General features: G+C 39.5%; 1 protein-coding gene and 1 long non-coding RNA gene across 2 annotated transcripts in view; both read left to right on the forward strand.

Moving 5' to 3' along the window:
• Cap2 (cyclase associated actin cytoskeleton regulatory protein 2) overlaps window positions 1-4,340 on the forward strand; it is a 172,348-nt gene extending 168,008 nt beyond the window's left edge. The window contains exons 12-13 of the mRNA XM_004847637.4: window positions 457-597; window positions 3,504-4,340. Of these exons, the coding sequence (XP_004847694.2) occupies window positions 457-597; window positions 3,504-3,587 (225 nt within the window). The 3' untranslated portion in view covers window positions 3,588-4,340. The remainder of the gene's footprint in view (window positions 1-456; window positions 598-3,503) is intronic.
• Window positions 4,341-8,160: 3,820 nt separating this feature from the next.
• LOC110349721 (uncharacterized) lies at window positions 8,161-10,870 on the forward strand. Its single transcript, XR_002395931.2, has 3 exons — window positions 8,161-8,324; window positions 9,453-9,941; window positions 10,694-10,870. It is a non-coding gene; the product is annotated as an uncharacterized LOC110349721 (long non-coding RNA).
• Window positions 10,871-17,754: the final 6,884 nt, after the last annotated feature.

The raw sequence follows: 17,754 nt of genomic DNA on the forward strand, positions 1-17,754 counted from the left end.
AACCTTATTCTTAAATGTCAGTATGGGTACTTGTTTTAATCCCAGTTTCACAGATACTTGTCAAAACTAAAATTTTAAGCCAATAAAAGTAAATGTGTCTTGTTTCTTCTATCATGAAATCAAATATATGTTTCAGTTCCACCAAGGGGGCTATGAGGCTTTTTCTGAACATTTAGCTGCTGTTTCCAAATTAATCCTTTAATTTCTGTCTCAAGAGACAGAAGGCTTGAGAATCCCCTTGTGTGGTCCTTTCATTCTGTCCCCAAATGACACCTACTCTGTTCACCAGCCTGGAGACATAGCCATTAACCAGCCTCCCCAGCTCTGACCCAGCGATTCCTAATGCTTGGTTAAGCCCAAGCTAAAGCCAAGAGGAACTGAGGTTCTGTGTATTTGGGAACACTGTCATTTCTGTTTCTTTACTTTGGTCCCAGATTTTTTTTTTTCTTATTTCAGGTAATGGGAAGAGTGCCAACAATTTCCATTAATAAGACAGAAGGCTGCCACATATACCTCGGTGAAGATGCATTAGACTGTGAGATCGTGAGTGCCAAGTCATCTGAGATGAATATACTCATCCCTCAGGATGGCGATTATGTAAGTAGCTTCCAAAAGGCTGTCAAGAACTGTTTCTGAGCCTTCGTTATTAACATTCTTAGAGGTCGATTAATCAACTACCAGCCTGTGAGCTTTATTGATAGAATAATTCACAGGCAGGAGAGGAAGCTAGGGAGTTCCTTCCACCTCCCCTCTCTCCATTGACTCTCTGACTCTATTCACTCCTGAATTTGCGATTCTCAAGGCAGTTTACTAATAACCACCTTAATGGGCTACCTGTTATTAAATAGCACACCATGCACTGAGTTCATATTATGTAGGACTAAATATTTCCCTTTGATGTAATGGAAATAAGAAAGAAGGAGAAGTGCTTTGAGGGAAAAGTAGGAGGAGAAGGAAGTGTAAGTAGACTGAGTATTTGCATTGGTATCCTGGAGTCAGGGATTGCCCACCGAACGTCAGAATCAGCTGGGAAGGCTCATGAACAGGCCAGCTCCAAAAGATGCACCTAGAGGTTGGATTCGGGAGGTCTGCTGTAGGGCCGGAGAATCTGGGTTCTTCTTAGGCATCTCAGGTGATTCTAAACCCATCAGTCCATCCAGTGGCCCTTCTGAGAAATATTAGCCTAAGAGATTTTGCCAGCATTTCTCACCATCAAAGTAGCTTGTATAAAAATCATGCAAATGTTCTCACACATTGAAAAGTAAATACAATTAAATCAGTGATATTTTCTGGATTATCAAGTATGGTGGACTGACTAATTGTTGTTGGAAGTAGGGAAATAAATGCAGAGATCATTCTTTCTTACTGCTAGTAACCCAGGAAAGGATGAAAGAAAATGTAACTCAGTAGACAGACCTTTGCAAGAAGGGTTACATCAGCTGCAGGGGCGGGGGTCAGTCATCCGAGGTCTACACAGCAATTGGTAACAGGCTGGTTGGTCTCCTTGGCAGACAGCATGACTGCTGCTATGTGCACCTTTCCTCACCCATCAGGATTGTCTTCAGTTCTACCCAGCCATGACCACACATTGCAGCCTAGAATTCATCATTTCAGCTTGTAACACAAAATTCTGCAAGCATCGGGTCATGCTTCACCCCTTTGTGTATGGATAGCCTAATCCTGAGCTAGAGAAGAAGCCTCTCTTGAGTTCTCAGCCTTAAAAATACTATGGAAGAGGGCCAGGGATTTAGCTCAGTGGTTCCGCCCCCTGTCTTGCAAGCACAAGGTCGCAAGTTCGATCCCCGCTACCCAAAAAAAATACTATGGAAGAGCTACAGCTAATAGAACAGAGCTTCAGAGTAGGAGAGCCAAAACCCAGTGGTCCCTCACCTCTGCAGCTGTTTAAGCAGAAGGCGCAGCCTCCAAGGAACTGGATCTGCTAAGGGAAAAGGTGGGGTTTGGATGAGCACTCTGGGATAATTCAGCTCAGCTCTCTGGGCATGCAACCCAGACATCTGTAGTTTTTAAGGCTTTCCAGGTGAGCCCAATGTGAGGCCAAGACTGAGATCCCTTTGGCCTACCAGATAAGCCTGAGCTTTTTGCTGAAAAAGTAGTCTTCCATTGATAGGTAATGTCAGTCCCTGGCCCTCCTCAGCATTTTCCAGGTGGAAGTGGGAAGGAATACAGAGGCCCTACCAAGGGCATTGTAATGTGGGGATGGATGGGAAGTGTAGTTCTTTCTGAACCAAATCAGTCTCTCAGAGAAGATCCATCATCAGATTACTCCCTCCTCACTGCACAACAGTGTGGAACAGCTGTTGGACATTCCAGTCCAAGACAGCCCTGTCTCTGGAGCATTCTCCGCTGGGCCGATGCTTGAGATTAAACACTAAGCTTGGTTTTCTCAGCAAGGAGACCCCCAGAGGTGATATTAGGTAAGCATCCACACATACACATGCGTATGTGCACATTAGGTTATTAATACGGTAGCTTCTAAGAATTTTCCATTGCAGATTTCACTCAAGGAGAATTCATTGTTCATTGCAGCAAAATAAATCAATCACTTCTTCCCAAAGAAACCTCTGTATCCTGCGTCTGGGAAGAGAGGAACCCTGTGTGCGTTCCGGGGAAGCATCACATCTCGCGACCAGACGCATTGCTTAGCACACATGGGGGCTCAGTGAACACAGCAGGGGTGGGAAGCGCTGTCCCTCGGCCTCCCCTTCCCTCCTCATGGCAAATGTCTGAGAATGAGAATCTGTCCAGGGAAAGGAGAGCCCAGTCTACTGCAATTCTGGCTGTTCTATTTTCCTTTGTGTGTTTGTATGTGTGGGAGGAATACAGGAGGGGGAGCCCATGTATTTTTTCACTCCGAAGTGGCAGAGTAAAAGGAAAAAAATGCATTTACAACCCTAGGAACATTTTTGCAGTTCCTCAAGGAGCACATAGATAATTCTGGGGTAAAGTGTTTGTACCCTGAGTGACTGCCGACCAGCTGCCTCATCATCATCGGACTCCGTGTTGGGAATGCAGACTCCCATCCCCTTCCCCATTTCTACTGGGTCAGAATCTGCATGTGATAATAAAACCCACAGTTAATTCACGTGCAAGTTCAAGTCTCCTGGAAAATGGTGGCTAAGAAGAACTGCTTTGGTTTGGATTTGGGCTGCTCCGCTTACTGGCAGCATCATCTTGGGCCAGTGGCTTGACCTACAGGCGTCTGCTTCCTGTAGACATCCTGCTTCCAGTAACTCCAGGCTCACTGGCTTGCTGGAGATCAGCTGAGGGAGCAGATGTCCAGGGCTTCACAGAATGCCTGTTCTCGGTAATGATACTGGCGTGTGCTCACTCAACAGACATGTGACATATGCAAATCCCCACATAACAAAGACCTCTCTGTGATGCAGTCTCGGGTTCAATCAAATCCCTATGCCCACCATGTGGCGCTACCATCTCAGCAAAACCCTGGTCTAAAAATCCCTGTTCTTCTTGCCTTTTTCCAGAGAGAGTTTCCTGTCCCTGAGCAGTTCAAGACAACATGGGATGGATCCAAGTTGATCACTGAGCCTGCAGAAATTATGGCCTAAGCTCCAGACAGACCGAAGACCCTCACCCCGAGTGTCTGCAATCAAACAAACAAAATCAGCATTAAAGAGCTAGACTAGAGGATCTGGTAGCACTTACTGCTTTAGTTTAAGCCTCCAACAATTCTGTGCTATAGAAACAGCATCGTTTCTGGCACGCCTCCGTGGGCATTTTGAAATATTTAACATTTCTTCAGGATCTGCCTTTGTGTGTGATTTTAGTTCCACATAACTTGTGAGCACTACAGATTTAAAGGAAAAAGAAAAAAAATTCTGTTCCTCTCATGTCACTAACAGTAACATATAGGTAAAAACACTGCATGATTCACTTTTACACTTATGTTTAATCGCTACTTGAAAAATAAAACCTTTGAGAATCGATGTACATTTTTACCTTTTAAACAATTTCAATATGATGTAGTAGCAGTGTGCCCTGAAAAATGTATGATTTTTTTTCTACATGTTCACCTCTATCAGCAATGATATACTGTCAGCATGAATACATACTTCAGTCACACTTGTAAGAAATATTTTTAAATTCCATATAAGGACCAAATTCAATTTCTTGGTCCTTGGAAGACTATATCCTTTATAGTAACTAAAGAACAAAAGCGCATTCTAAACTGGGCTTGGTGACACACCTGTAATCCCAGCACTAGGGAGGCTGAGGCATGAGGATCACCGTGAGTTCAAGGCCAGCCTGAACTACAAAGTGAGACCCTGTCTCAAAAAAATAAAACAAACAACAAAAAAAAAGTTCCTGGCTGGGGATTTAGCTCAGTGGTTCCACCCCCTGCCTTGCAAGCTCAAGGTCCTGAGTTCGATCCCTGGTACCAAAAAAAAAAAAGTTCATTCTAATTGTTCATTTTAAATATTTTTCCACCATTTCACCTAAAACCTGTTAGTTTTGTTTTTTTGTTTTTTGGGTTTTTTTCGTACCGGGGATTGAACTCAGGACCTTGCACTTGCGAGGCAGGCGGCAGCACCACTGAGCTAAATCCCTGGCTTAACCTCTTAGTTTTTTGCATATTTTTATGCCAAAAGTTAGATGGGAGGAAGTGATTTTTTTTTGGCCATATTATACCTCACAATTTTACTCTAAGAACTGCTTGATTTTTGTTTTCCAGTTTTAAACTTGTTAAATATAAGATGCCTTGTGTATGATGTCTTTAATGTTTTATTATAGAATGATTTCTTCTTTTCCACTTGCCAGATTTGCTAACCAGTCTCAAAAATGGACATGAGAAGGCCACAGATGTATTACTTCTTATAAATCTTCAAGAAATGTGTGTTGGTTTGGCTTGCTGCTCCTATTTTATAGTCTTGACAGTACATGCTTTTTCAATATGAGTAACTATGATATTCCTTTGTGTCTCTTCAGTACGTAATCTGAAAAATCTGCAACTTCTTGGGTCACATGTGATGAAGTGTAGTAGAATGCTTGCAGAACCAATACAAGCATATATATTGTGCCTACAACAGCATCTGGAATAATCTTCATTTTTAAATATCTTCTATATCTATACAGTACTCAAATTAATAATGCTCATGTACCAAGGTTTTGCTATAAAAGTTTTGTCTGTATGAATAACTTTGTGGCTTTAGTAAATAATCTTTTTTGAACTGTAAACTTATTCTGAAATAAAATAAAATTCTAATTTAAATACTGTGACAAATTCTGGGTGTTAAAATTGTTTCTTTTTTGTGATTTCATTTACCTCTTGCTCATAAAACATATTTAGAAAAGGCACCTGAGTCCTTCTGGTTGAAATTAGAGAATTTTTATCGAATACCATCAGCTTACCCAAAGAACAGCTTCTTCCAGGCAGGTGTCAGGTAAGGCAGTTGGAGCAACTATCAGAAAGCTCCCAAAGTCAGGCCATTTCACTGAGAAAACCCTCCCCCAAGGTCTTTGTTACTGTATAGATGCCAGAAAATAATGATTTTATAAATATAATACTATGTGCTACATGTTATAAATAACTTACATGCATAAATAACTTCTAGAGGAAAAATTAAATGAGAAGATATGACTCAAAAGGATATGTTACATACCCATTGTATGTAAGTTTATATTGACAAATAAGTCCACTCAAAATTCTTAGCATCTATCAATTGGCATTGGACTTGACTTTAGCCTTTCAAATTTCTTCACCACAGATATTGAAAATCTGGACTTAAATTCAAACAATTATTGACCAACCCTGTATACCTCAAGTTAGCTTCCTCTTTATTTATTTTTCTTTTTTTTTAGTACCAGGGATGAAACTCGGGTCCTTGCACTTGCACAGCAGGTGGCAAAACCACTGAGCTAAATCCCCGGCCCCTAGTTAGCTTCCTCTTATCAAACTTGCTAGCCAGTCTCAAAACTGAGTCACCTCCCTAGATTAAATTTGTTGAAATTTTTTTAAAAATCTGCCAATATATCTACAACTACCTAAGACAATGATAAATTTCCAATGTGCTTTGTTCCTTGTACCTTCTTAAATTCTAATATCACCAGTGGTATGACCTATAAATATTGTCAAGGGGCTGAAGAAAATTCATACTTAGCAGAATTGCTTGTCACGTTCACAAAAAGTCTAAATGAAGTCCGGGGATTTAGTTCAGTGGTTCTGCTGCCTGCCTCGCAAGCACTAGGTCCCGAGTTCGATCCCCGGTATCAAAAAGTCGAAAATCTGTCAGCAAATCAAGGACCAAGGATCCCCTGTACCTTGTAGCATTACAGGATAAAAATGAAAACCCAAAAGAGATGTCTTTGCTGCCTGGAAAATTCTTTCCTTGATAATCCTGCTCCCTTAGACAATCGATTCTTGGTAGTCTTCCTTTCTCAGCAAGATGTTTTGAAGTCAGCAGTCAGTTCTAACTTCGTCTCCTTATCTATGGAACTGAACTGACAAGAAATATATAGAGTTCTCCTCATTTCTTCTTTTATTCATTGAGGGCTGAGAATGCAAAGCACTTGCTTAGCATGTGTGAGGACTGAAAATGTCTACTTTAACTTCTTAGAATCCAGCTGTATTTATGGAATTCTTCGTTTTAAATATGAGAAAACTGTAGCCATAGTGGTGCCCACCTATAATCCCGGCACTCATGAGGCCGAGACAGGAAGATCTCTGGGAGATTCAGACCAGCCTGGGCGACAGGTGAATTCAAGGCCAGTGACCTTGTCTAAAAAAAAAAAGAAAAAACAAATGAAAAAGATGATAAAGCTGAGATCGGGTGACATTAACAACTTGCATAAGGGGAAGCAACAGGTTAGAAGCAAGGACTGAAACACACACCTTTTTATCACTACTGTAATTTGACTTGTAATTTCATCATATTTGTGAAAGTTCCAAAGGTCATCAAATCCAGGGCCTTCGTTTCATTCCTCATTCACTGAAATTCTTTTTTTTTTTTTTTCACGAAATTCTGAACACCATCCTTTCCTTACTAAGCTCCCTTTGATTTTGTGGTGGACAATACACTTTTCTGGACCCTTTCCCTTCTACCTTCTGTGTTTTTGTCTCGAGTGTTCACTTGTCTCCCCTAACCTCATCCTTGCCAGGTAGATGCCTCCCAAGTCCGTGCCTCCAGCCCAAATCCATCTCCCCAGATTCCTAACTCCTAGTAGCCACAGAGTGTTCTACTTGCATATCCCAACATCATTTACCATGGCTAAAATGAGCACACATTTCCCACACATACCCCTGTTTTTCTCACCTGCCCCTCCAGTTTCCTCCGATGTTATTTTCATCACAGTTTGGAAATTGGCCATTTTCTGTAACAGGAAACACTGAAGGAGAACCACAGCTGGGGGAAAGCATGGTTCAGTCTTGAACATGTGTTATCTAGGGTGTCTTTGTGACATTTAACTGGAAATGGAGAGTACATGGTTGAGAATATGGGTCTGGACTCCTTGTCTCTGATGCCAAATCCTTGGGAATTATTTCATGAGTTTAATATTCCAAAAATGAATTTCATTAAACACGTTCATTTCAAAAGAATTTGTTTTAAACCATTGGCACTTTCTGCACCATGTCAGATACAGATGCAATTTTGAGGGCTTTAATTGCTTCAGTGGAGACAAGCTGATTTTCTAGTGTCACAGATTTCTTGTGCACATTTCAGTGTTTCTGGATGTGGCTCAGTTATATCTATGCTACAAGTGGAATGTAAACCAGCTCAAATTACCCCATGAGAACTCAGCCAAATTTCTCCAAAGGGTTTCTGTTCCTCTATTGTTTGCTTAGTAACTTGGCTCATGCAACTAATGTTAGCCTCTCAGAGAATTTTTGTTCAGGTTTCCCTCCAATACAAAGTACTATTACATAGGTAAAGACAATCTGTGCCTAAAATTAAAACTTTGAGTAATCCACATTATTTCAATATCTTGCTTTGTAGGACTGTCAGTCAAAAATAGGCACTGCTTAATGACATGAAGATCCAAATGAAACACATCACTTACTAAACCATAATGCCACTTGTTCAACTCCATTCTCCAATATTCCGAAGATTTTTTTCTTTTAAAAATTAGCCTTTGAGGGGGGAATAGAATAAAATAAAATTTATTTTTTAAAAAAATCCGCAGCTTTGCTGGGGATTTAGCTCAGTGGTTTCGCCGCCTGCTGCGCAAGCGCAAGGACCCAAATTCGATCCCCGGTACCAAAAAAAAAAATCGGTAGCCAGGTGTGGTGGCACATGCCTGTAATCCCAGCACTCAGGAGATTGAGGCAGGAAGATCACCAGGAGTTCCAGGTCAGCCCGGGCTATATAGTGAGTTCAAGGCCAACCTGAACTGTTTAGGGAGACTCTGTCTCTAAATACGTACATAAATACATACGAACATACATAAAAATAAATCAGTTAGCCAAGCTAGGTGATGCAGGTTGTAATCTCAGCATTCTGAGAGGTTGAAATAGGAGGATCACAAATGCATGCCCAACCTGGACAAATCAGCCGCTGAGTGTCGAAGAAGAAGCGGGGGGGGGGGGGGGGAGGACACTAACGGGCTGGGTAAGTAAGTAACTCAGTGCAATGACCCTCGGTTCAATCCCAGGTACCTCAAAAAAAGAAAAATGATTACCTAGTACCAACAATTCTGGCAACAAATGACTCAGAACCTGCATTTTTAATTTGTTACTTTTCATAATAATTCTATGAACTCATTTCTTCCACTCCAAAGTCCGTTGGCCTATAACGGGAAATTTCCCCTGAACGTAACAGCTCTGTGGATTTGTTTGGGGAGCCTGCGGTTGCTCTTTCCTGCTCTCTATTCCTGTGGGGCATAATCCGCAGGCACTGGGAACGTTGTGCAACCCCCCCCACCCCCGCACCCTGCCCTACCCTCAGGGCACCCTGCGGGCCCCTGCCCCCCCCGCCCCCGCCCCGCTCCTCCCCAGTGTAAAAGCGGTGGAGAAAACCAGAGGCGACACAGGCTGTCAGCTCCAGGAGAGGATTTGCCTTCTGCCACCAAGCTTCCTCCGGTCTATGCTCCTTTCTGAGCATGGAAAGACACTGTTTGCAGCACTACTAAAAGATGTGTAGAGGTGTGGAGAAGTGTTTTACAAGAGCCTTGTAAAAAATGCATCTTCTGGGAAAGGGTATCAAGTTATGGCAAGATGTTTTTAAGGAAGTTGTGAGTTTATGTAGTCTTCATGGTCTGAGATAGAGAGAAAAGCTGGATGAAATAACCAGTAGTGTCCTCTATGAATTGTACTTCTTTAGCTCTGACTACAGTGGCAAACTGAGATGTTAGTATTTATTTGGTTAATTCAAGCAGAAAAAAGCCAACTGTATCTGTCTACTGAAAAATAGTACTTGAATACCTAAGTTATCCAAATTACCTGTCCAAATTCACTAAATAAGTGCACAACATTTTTCCAGGGGCAGCTGATACACAAGTATCTGAAGAATGAAGATGGAATATTTTAATGGCAGCCCATTCAGTGAATGTGGAATTCAGGCCACGATGTCCTGTTAACAACTAACAACTCTGGTTCCTAGAGTTATCAAAATGTTCTCTCCTTTGTTAGCATCTAAAATAATTATACCAGCAATATGGTCTACATTCTGGAGACCGCATCTACCAACTGCTAGACAACTACTTTCTCTAATTAAGTTCATCGCATACTCTATAGTTTACAGAAATAAGTCTCTCACTTTTAAAAAAAGGCTCCAGCATCTCACCAGATATATTTCCAGTAGGATTTACCATCAATGAAAAACACCTCATATTTCATCATCCTTTAAAACAAGTCGTTTTTGCATTCATAGGGAAGAGCTTGGCATGAGAGTACAACAACCTGGCTTCTTTTCACTCTAGAGCTGCAGAGGTGTGCCCATTTGACAAATGCCCGTGATGCCTTTAAAGAGGTGATTCTTTGAAATGAGAGTGATGTGTGAAAATCATTTTTTCAAATACCGAATTAAGCAAATATGCAATAAAATTGCCTATAACAGACCCCATAGCTGTCCACCAAAATCTGTTCTCTCCTTAACTGACTACATTTCCCAGCCTCCCTTGCAGTTGGATGGACTGGTGACTAGGTTCTCCTTGACAGAATGTTAGTGTTAAATAATATGGCTAATCTCGCTTTAGGACTCAGCTTTTTAGGAGAACGTGTTTTCTCCACATTCCCTTTCCCATCCCCCAGCTAGACTTGGGACCTGGAAACCATCCTCATTCATGCAGATAATGATACTCTCTGGTTATGCAAGAATGCCAGGATCCCTGACTCACAACACAGAGACACATACTTGCTGCCCTGAACCTCCCCTAGTCACTTCCATGAAATTGAGCTTACATGTGCCCCTATATTTCATGTTTTGGAAACTTAATCCCCCGTGCAATGATGTTGAGAGTGGGGACATTTGAGGGCCAATTAGTTCATGAAGGCTCTGCTTTCATGCATACATTAAGGCTGTTATCTTGGGAGTGGGTTTGGCGTCCTTCCCTCTCTTCCCCCTGCCCTCAGGCCCTGGGCAACTCTTTAGCCTCCAGAAGTGTAAGATACAAATCTGTTCTTTATAAAGTATCCCGTCTCGGGTGTTCTGATACAGCAGCACAAAATGGACTAAGACAACAGTGCTCAATTACAAATTTGGGGTTTTTTTTTATTTTTCAGAATATTTACCAAAACTCATTGCCCCCTAAAGAACTCTCTCTCTGCTTTACTGGTTCAGCCACCAGAAATACCTTCAAAGAATTTGGAAAGAGACAGTATAGAGTTTGAGAGCATGGAACCTAGTTTCCTCTCTTACTAGGTATGTAATTTTTGGAAAAATCATTTCTTTACACATCAGTTTTTTATCCCTAATATAGATGATTATAACAGTAATTATCAGATTGGGTTGTTTTGTGGGTAAACCATACACTAAATGTTATACAAGCATTAAATATTATTATTATAGAAGAGAGAAAAATATGGAAATATACACACTTAAATGGTAACAATGACTTTCTTTGGGATATAGATTATAGAAAATGTCTTCTACTTTCTACTCTGATTATTTGAATTTGTCAGAATATGCATTTTATTACTAAAATCATCATATATTTTATGACTATCAAATATCCAATAATTTTTTAAATATATTCAAAATAAGGTAGTTATCTTTTGGTTAATCCATTCATTTTTTTTGTCTGTTTCCGATTAAGTGTCTGTTTCCAATTAAGTTTCTGTTTCAAACTAATACTCCCCCAAGAAATATTTCATGACGAACATGAAAAATATGTACTCCAAAGGGAAAATATTAACTAACATGTTTCAATTTTTATTTGAAAACAAAAAGTAGAGCTGGTCATGGTGGCAAATACTTGTAATCGTAGGCACTCAGAAGCGAGGCTGAGGTAAGGCCAAACTGGGCAATAGTGAAATCTTGTCTCAAAACTAAAAAGCAGGAGCTAAAGATGTAGCTCGGGGTAGAGTGTTTGTCTAGCACACATGAAGCCCTGGGTTCAGTCCCCAGTACCAGAGAACCAAAAACGGTAAAAGCCAACTACCGGCACAAATGCTTAGAGCCTTGTTTCAATTCAACAAATTAAACATTTTTAAACCTGTGTGATTTATACTGAGGATAGAAGAGAGCAGTAGCCATAGCCTACCTTGAGGAAAAATATAAGTTGAAGATTACTGTAGGAAAACTTAAATGTTTTTCTTTTCTATTTATTTATTTATTTGTTTGTTTTTCTTCTTCTTTTTGCTTTTTGGTACTGGAAATTGAACTCAGTACCTTATGCTTGCCAGGCAGGCGCCGTGCCACTGAGCTACTCTCCAGCCCTATTGTTTTTCTTATTTTTAAATGCATATTTTCTGAAACACCAGAAAGAAGAAAACAAACAAAAAATTAATTATAAATACCAAATCACAGGAAATAAGAGGGCAAGGAAGAATAAGATACAGAAAAAATAGTGAGAAAAATATAAGACCAAAGATACAAGTATGAATGTGATAATTGTCTCTTTTTTTTTGTACCAGGGATCAAACTCAGTACCTTGTGCTTGCCAGGGAGGCGCTGTGCTGTTGAGCTACATCTCCAGCCCTAAATGTGATAAAGTATACCATGAAACTATAAAAACTCAATTCAACAAGTATACATACTTGTTTTTTGTTTGTGTGTTTGTTTTTGTTTTTTGGTACTGGGGATCGAACTCGGGTCCTCACGCTTGCAAGGCAGGTGGCAGAACCACTGAGCTAAATCCCCAGGCCCTACATACTTGTTTTTAAGAGCCAGATCTCAAACACAATATTTTACCAAAGGACAGGCAAATGGATAGTAAATGAATGCCGAAAAGAAAGTATAGGTCACAATATTGATAATATAAAATTCAAAGAAATCCATTCAGCAGAACAATGAAGGTTATTTTTCAATGATGAAGGATAGAATCTGCACTGAAAATACAATTCTCCGAAAATTTTCTGGATTTCTGTTAGTCTTCTTGCTCTGTATAGCACATTACCACGATGGACCAACTTGCAATCACATCCACTTCTTATCTCGTGGTTTCTGTGGGTTGGAAATCCAGGCCCAGGCAGTTGAGTGCTCTGATCAGGGGCTCCCATCAAACCTAGATGCCAGCTGACCTGTGTTCCCGTCTAGAACTCATCAAGGCCTTGGGATCTTCTAAGCTCATGCAAGTTACCAGCAGCATTCACGCCTTGTGGTTGAAAGGCTGAGGTCTGTGTTCTTGCTGGGTACTGGCTGGGATCCGAGGCCCTAGAGGCCCACCTCAGCTCCCTGCTTCATGCTGCTGTGCACAGAGAGCTGCTGGCTTCTTCCAGCCCACCAGAAAGATCTCTCTCCCTCTGAATCTCTCTGACCCCTTCCATCGTTGACTTGGAAATTCCCTTTTAAAGAGCTCACCTGGTTGAGCTGGTCAGGACCGTCCTGGATAGACTACCTTATGACTTAAGATTGACTGATTAGGGATTTTAGTGATACCTGCCAAATCCCTGCATCTTTATCATATGAAGTAAACTCCATCAGGGGAGTAATGGTCCATCACACACACAGGCCCTACTCGTGGAGAGGATTATACTTCCCATGGATGCCAGGCAGCAGGAGCTTTTGAGACCACCTTGGAATCCTAACTGCCACAGTGTTGAACTGTTCCTCTTAAAAATAGATTAACAGCAACTGTTAAAAATGCAAGATGTGTTGTTTAAAATATGAAAACTATTTGCTTTAATATATATTTCTGTCTTTGACAGATTTAGTAGGCAAAACAAAATTTGACCTCAATATAAAAAAGCTAAATTATATAATTAGTAAGACTGATTTGAAAGCATATTGAAACCCTAAAAATGAAAAAAAACACTCAGTTTCTCAGTGTCTTATGGACTTAATTCCATTAGGTAAAGTGAAAATCACTGAGCAAATATTACATGAGACACTGTCTCTAAATACAAAACAATAAAACAGAGAAGAAAAGATTAACTAAAGCAATCTAAGCACTGAAAAAGTTTACTTTTTAAAATAATGCTTGGGCTGGGGTTTTAGCTCTGTAGTGCCACCACTTGCCTCGCAAGTGCAAGGTGCTGAGTTCGATCCCTGGTACCCACCCGCCCCTCAAAAGCACCTGAAATCAAAGAAAATAATACTGGAATAAGAATTTAATCACATGAAAGCTCTATCTCTAAAAGATTATAGAATGATAAGCATTCTAGCCAAAAAGGAAAAGAAAATAACACAATTAAGAAATACAGAAGAAATAAATTAAAAATAAAGGAATGATCAGAGTTACAGAAGTAAGTCAGTGGTAGAGCACTTACTGGCATGTGTGAGACCCTAGCCTCAATCTTCAGCACCACAAGAATTTTTTACATAAGTAAAGAATTAAAAAATCTGGCAGACTATCTTTATGTTTGACACAGCACCGAAGAATGTAGATTGACCTACCCTGCCTTAAGTGGTAATCCTTGAAGCACACAAATAAGCATCTTTTCTTGTGGCTTAAATTTGTCATAATAAGAATATATTACTTTTGTACTTAAAAATACATGATAGGCAGGCAAAGAAACAAGAAATAGTCTAGTTTTTGAAGGTTAGCTAGGAAGTGCCAAGTATTACATAAACTATTTTCCAGTGTCTTATACAATACATTTAAAACATTAATCATATATTAGTTTATTAAAAAATCTCAATTTTTATAGGCATTGTCTCTAAAAATTAATATTTTATATTAGTATTTTATAGTCATTGTCTCTGATCCCAAGACAAACCTACAAAATGAGAATTTAAAATAACTAAAAGGTTAATAGTTTTTCCCAGGCAGTTCTTTGATTTTAAAATTTCTTCAGTAATTATGTCTTTAGATTTGTTTACGTTTGTTTTTCTTCAGTCAATTTTGGAAATTTATCTTTTTCTAGGAAATAATACATTTTCTCTTGGTTTTCAAATTTGTTGGCATGAAATTGAACATAAACTTTGTGTTATTATTTTATTTTTAAAAATTGTTTCAGTACTTAAAAATATATATCCTTTCTTATTTATGTTCTATAGTTGTAATTTCTCCTTTTCTCCTTAACATTGACAGAATTATATTATTGTGTTATTGCATTGTTTTATTCTTCAATGAACTAGTTCCTGGATTTATTGATTAATTATATTAGTATTCTACTTTCTAATCTTTGAATTTTTGAGGGCTAGCTGATGTGGTTTTGTTGTTTTGCTTTTATAAATAATCCTGCAGGAAATATGCTTGACTTACGTCTTTATACCTTAGTGCTTCCACTTCTGTAGACTCCTAAAAGGAAGAACAATAAGTCACAAGGCTCAGATATTCTGAATCTTGGTGCAAGCTGCCGAATTATCCTTCAAAAAAGTTGTGCAAACGCCTTCTTCTGTGAACTGCGTATAAATGAACCTTCTTCACCAGACCTCCTCAACACTAGATATCATCTGTCTTAGGCATTTTCCTAGTCTGATATGCAAAAACATGACAGCTACCTACTTCCATACATAAAACTGATTGGGATGTTGGTCTCTTGAACAAAAAAAAGGAAGGTAACTATTGAAATTAATGACTAAAATGAGGCAAGATATTAAATTCAGAAGAGTACACAAGCCAACAAGACTGTGAAAAGGTTGAAAATAGAGAAGAAACCCGAAGACTTGTGGAATTTTTTGTTCTTTTGACCACAAGAGCAAGGGGACCCAAGAATAGAAAGGAAATTAGTTGAAGTTTTCTATGGATGTCCTTCTTGTGTATAATTCCAGACTGCTCCCCCCAGGGCCATGCGGAGGATCTTATCACAAAAGTGAGACCCTGTGAAAAGTAACAGGGAGGAGGGGAGCAGCACTTAGGTGAGTGGGCTCCATTTTTGAGGGAGGTCAGAAGAGCTGCCTGCCTCCCTCAGGGGCAAAAGTCCAAGGAAAGTGTTTGTGAGGAGTACAGCTGACCTGGGACCTGTGCTTCCTTCCTCTGGATCAGTGGCTTCCAGTACTAATTCAGGAAGCAGCAGAAGCAAATCAACATTTTCCACTCTGATTTGAACTAATACTTTGTGTTTTATAAAATATTTGCCTTTTTTCTCACATATGCTAGACAAGCACTCTATCACTGAGCTACATCCTGGTCCATAATAGCTTTCTACTCCTGAATGAATCAAAGCCAAACTTAGCTTTCCTCCCTTGACCTTTCTGCACAACATACCACTTTCTAACGTGTCCCTGGGGCCTCTCTTCTTGGTTCCTTTCCTCCCTCCCTATGTCTTGGTCATTTCCTTCATATGTTCTATGTATTTTATATCTCATGCTATTCATAGAGAAAATGATGCTCTTTCTGTTCATCCCAGTTTCATTTTTCATATACATAATCTAGTCCTAACCTAAAATACCTTCCTTTTACCAGAATTTCATGAGAAATATATGTAACAATGACCCAAATACACAGTATATGTTTAAATTCTAGAAAATTATTACAATAAATGACACATTGCCATTAATCCCTCTGAAAATACCCCCCTTGCTTCGAACAAGTTTACACCATTCTTGCTTTCTGAATAGGATCTGGAAGTCCTCTTTTGTGGTTGCCTGAGGTTGTGCTGTAGAAGCTGCCTCAACATTCTGAACTGATACAAAACATTTACCTTTCATGGTCATTTTGACTTTGGGGAAGAGCCAGAAATTGCCTGGTGCCAGATTTGGTATCCAGATCTGGATGAGAACACTCTGAAATGTTTTTACAAGCCTGCCCTTCCTTCTTTTGGATGGCACTTGGCAGCAGCATTCACCAAAGCTTTTTTCCTTTTTCTTTTTTGCCATACCTGCTTCAGAAAGTGACAAGAACAATGGGTAGATGTGTTAGAAGTGAGGGAGAATATTTTGAAGGGGGTTCAGGACAATGTGTTTTTTAGTGAAATAATTTTTAAAAATTTAAACGTTCACCTTATTTTTGATCACACCTAAGGTGTATAAATAACCAAAGACATCAACAGTCTTTGGTTTCTGTCAGTATAAAACAGATACGACTGATTTGATGAGCCTCCTGAGCCTTGATGGTTAAATTGGGTCTGGAAAAGGGGTTCGAAGTTTTTAGCTTTGGAAATTCCTCCACCTGCTGGCTGCCCAAAGTCAGGTCTGTTTATATTACATGGTGATCCGCACAGGTGTTTTGTGAGTTCCACCCACTTTTAAGAGTAACATCTTTCTTTGGTGAGTGATGATCCATTTATAAATCACTTCAGATTTCTAAATCAAGATATATGTTGTAAAGAAAATATATTCTTATGACAGTATACAATATTTAAAAGCAGACTAAATGTCTAAGTGTGTTTGACAACCACTAGGGGGCGGAAAAGCACTATATACCGGGAGCGACTCACTGCAAACTTAGCTACAGAATGGAGTTTATAGACGTTTCTAAATATTGGTACTGAAGTCAAACTATTGTAAAATTTATTTTCTATTTGGTGTACTGGGTATCTACTTTACCAAAGAAGACTTTGGAGGTGGCTTTATTTTTTACAAATCGCTTTTTGTCACTATATCACGTTACACAAATTTTATCCTAACACTTTAAACATCAATTTGACATTGTGGGGTTTGCCACATATTGCTTGGAAAAAAACAGCTGAAATAGGATGCTGAGCCAAAAATTAGCTTATCTCATTGAAAATTAGAGAAATCCATAATAAAACAACAGATTTGTAGTTATGTATGTATGTATCAAGAATTCTCTATCAGAGAGCATTCTTTCATTATATCAAAATATGGATTCAAACATGGTTAAAAATGATTAGCTACTTCCTGGCCACTTCTCCTCAAAAACAAACTTCTTAAAGATTAGAATGCAGCTCTTACCCTACTTCTTCATTTCCGTTCCTTCTTCAGTTAGCCCTTCACCCCTTCACCCTGTGAAACTGCTCGGATAAAGCTGACTCTGAGCTCCTAAAGGCTGAATCCAAGTTCTTTAGTTAGAAAGATCATACTTCAGTCCTTGCTCATTTAAGCTTAAAAGGAATTTATCGAAAAGCTATCACAGCTCCTGAAATTAAAGGAATAATTATAAGTTGCAAGAGTTAACCAGAGTCTCATCAGATAAGGCACCTTTGCTGCCATTAAATTTATCCCATCTTGGGGTCACTTGGCTTAAGTTTCCGAGTCCCAGATGAGTAAGTTCACTTGGCCGGGCTAAGGCTGCACGCCCATGCTGTAGTGGCATTCCTACCACAGCTGCACAGAT

This window comes from Heterocephalus glaber, unplaced genomic scaffold (assembly GCF_053883595.1).
Source record: "Heterocephalus glaber isolate CG9 unplaced genomic scaffold, H.glaber_assembly_v1.0 deba00001472, whole genome shotgun sequence".
NCBI classification, from domain to species: domain Eukaryota; kingdom Metazoa; phylum Chordata; class Mammalia; order Rodentia; family Bathyergidae; genus Heterocephalus; species Heterocephalus glaber.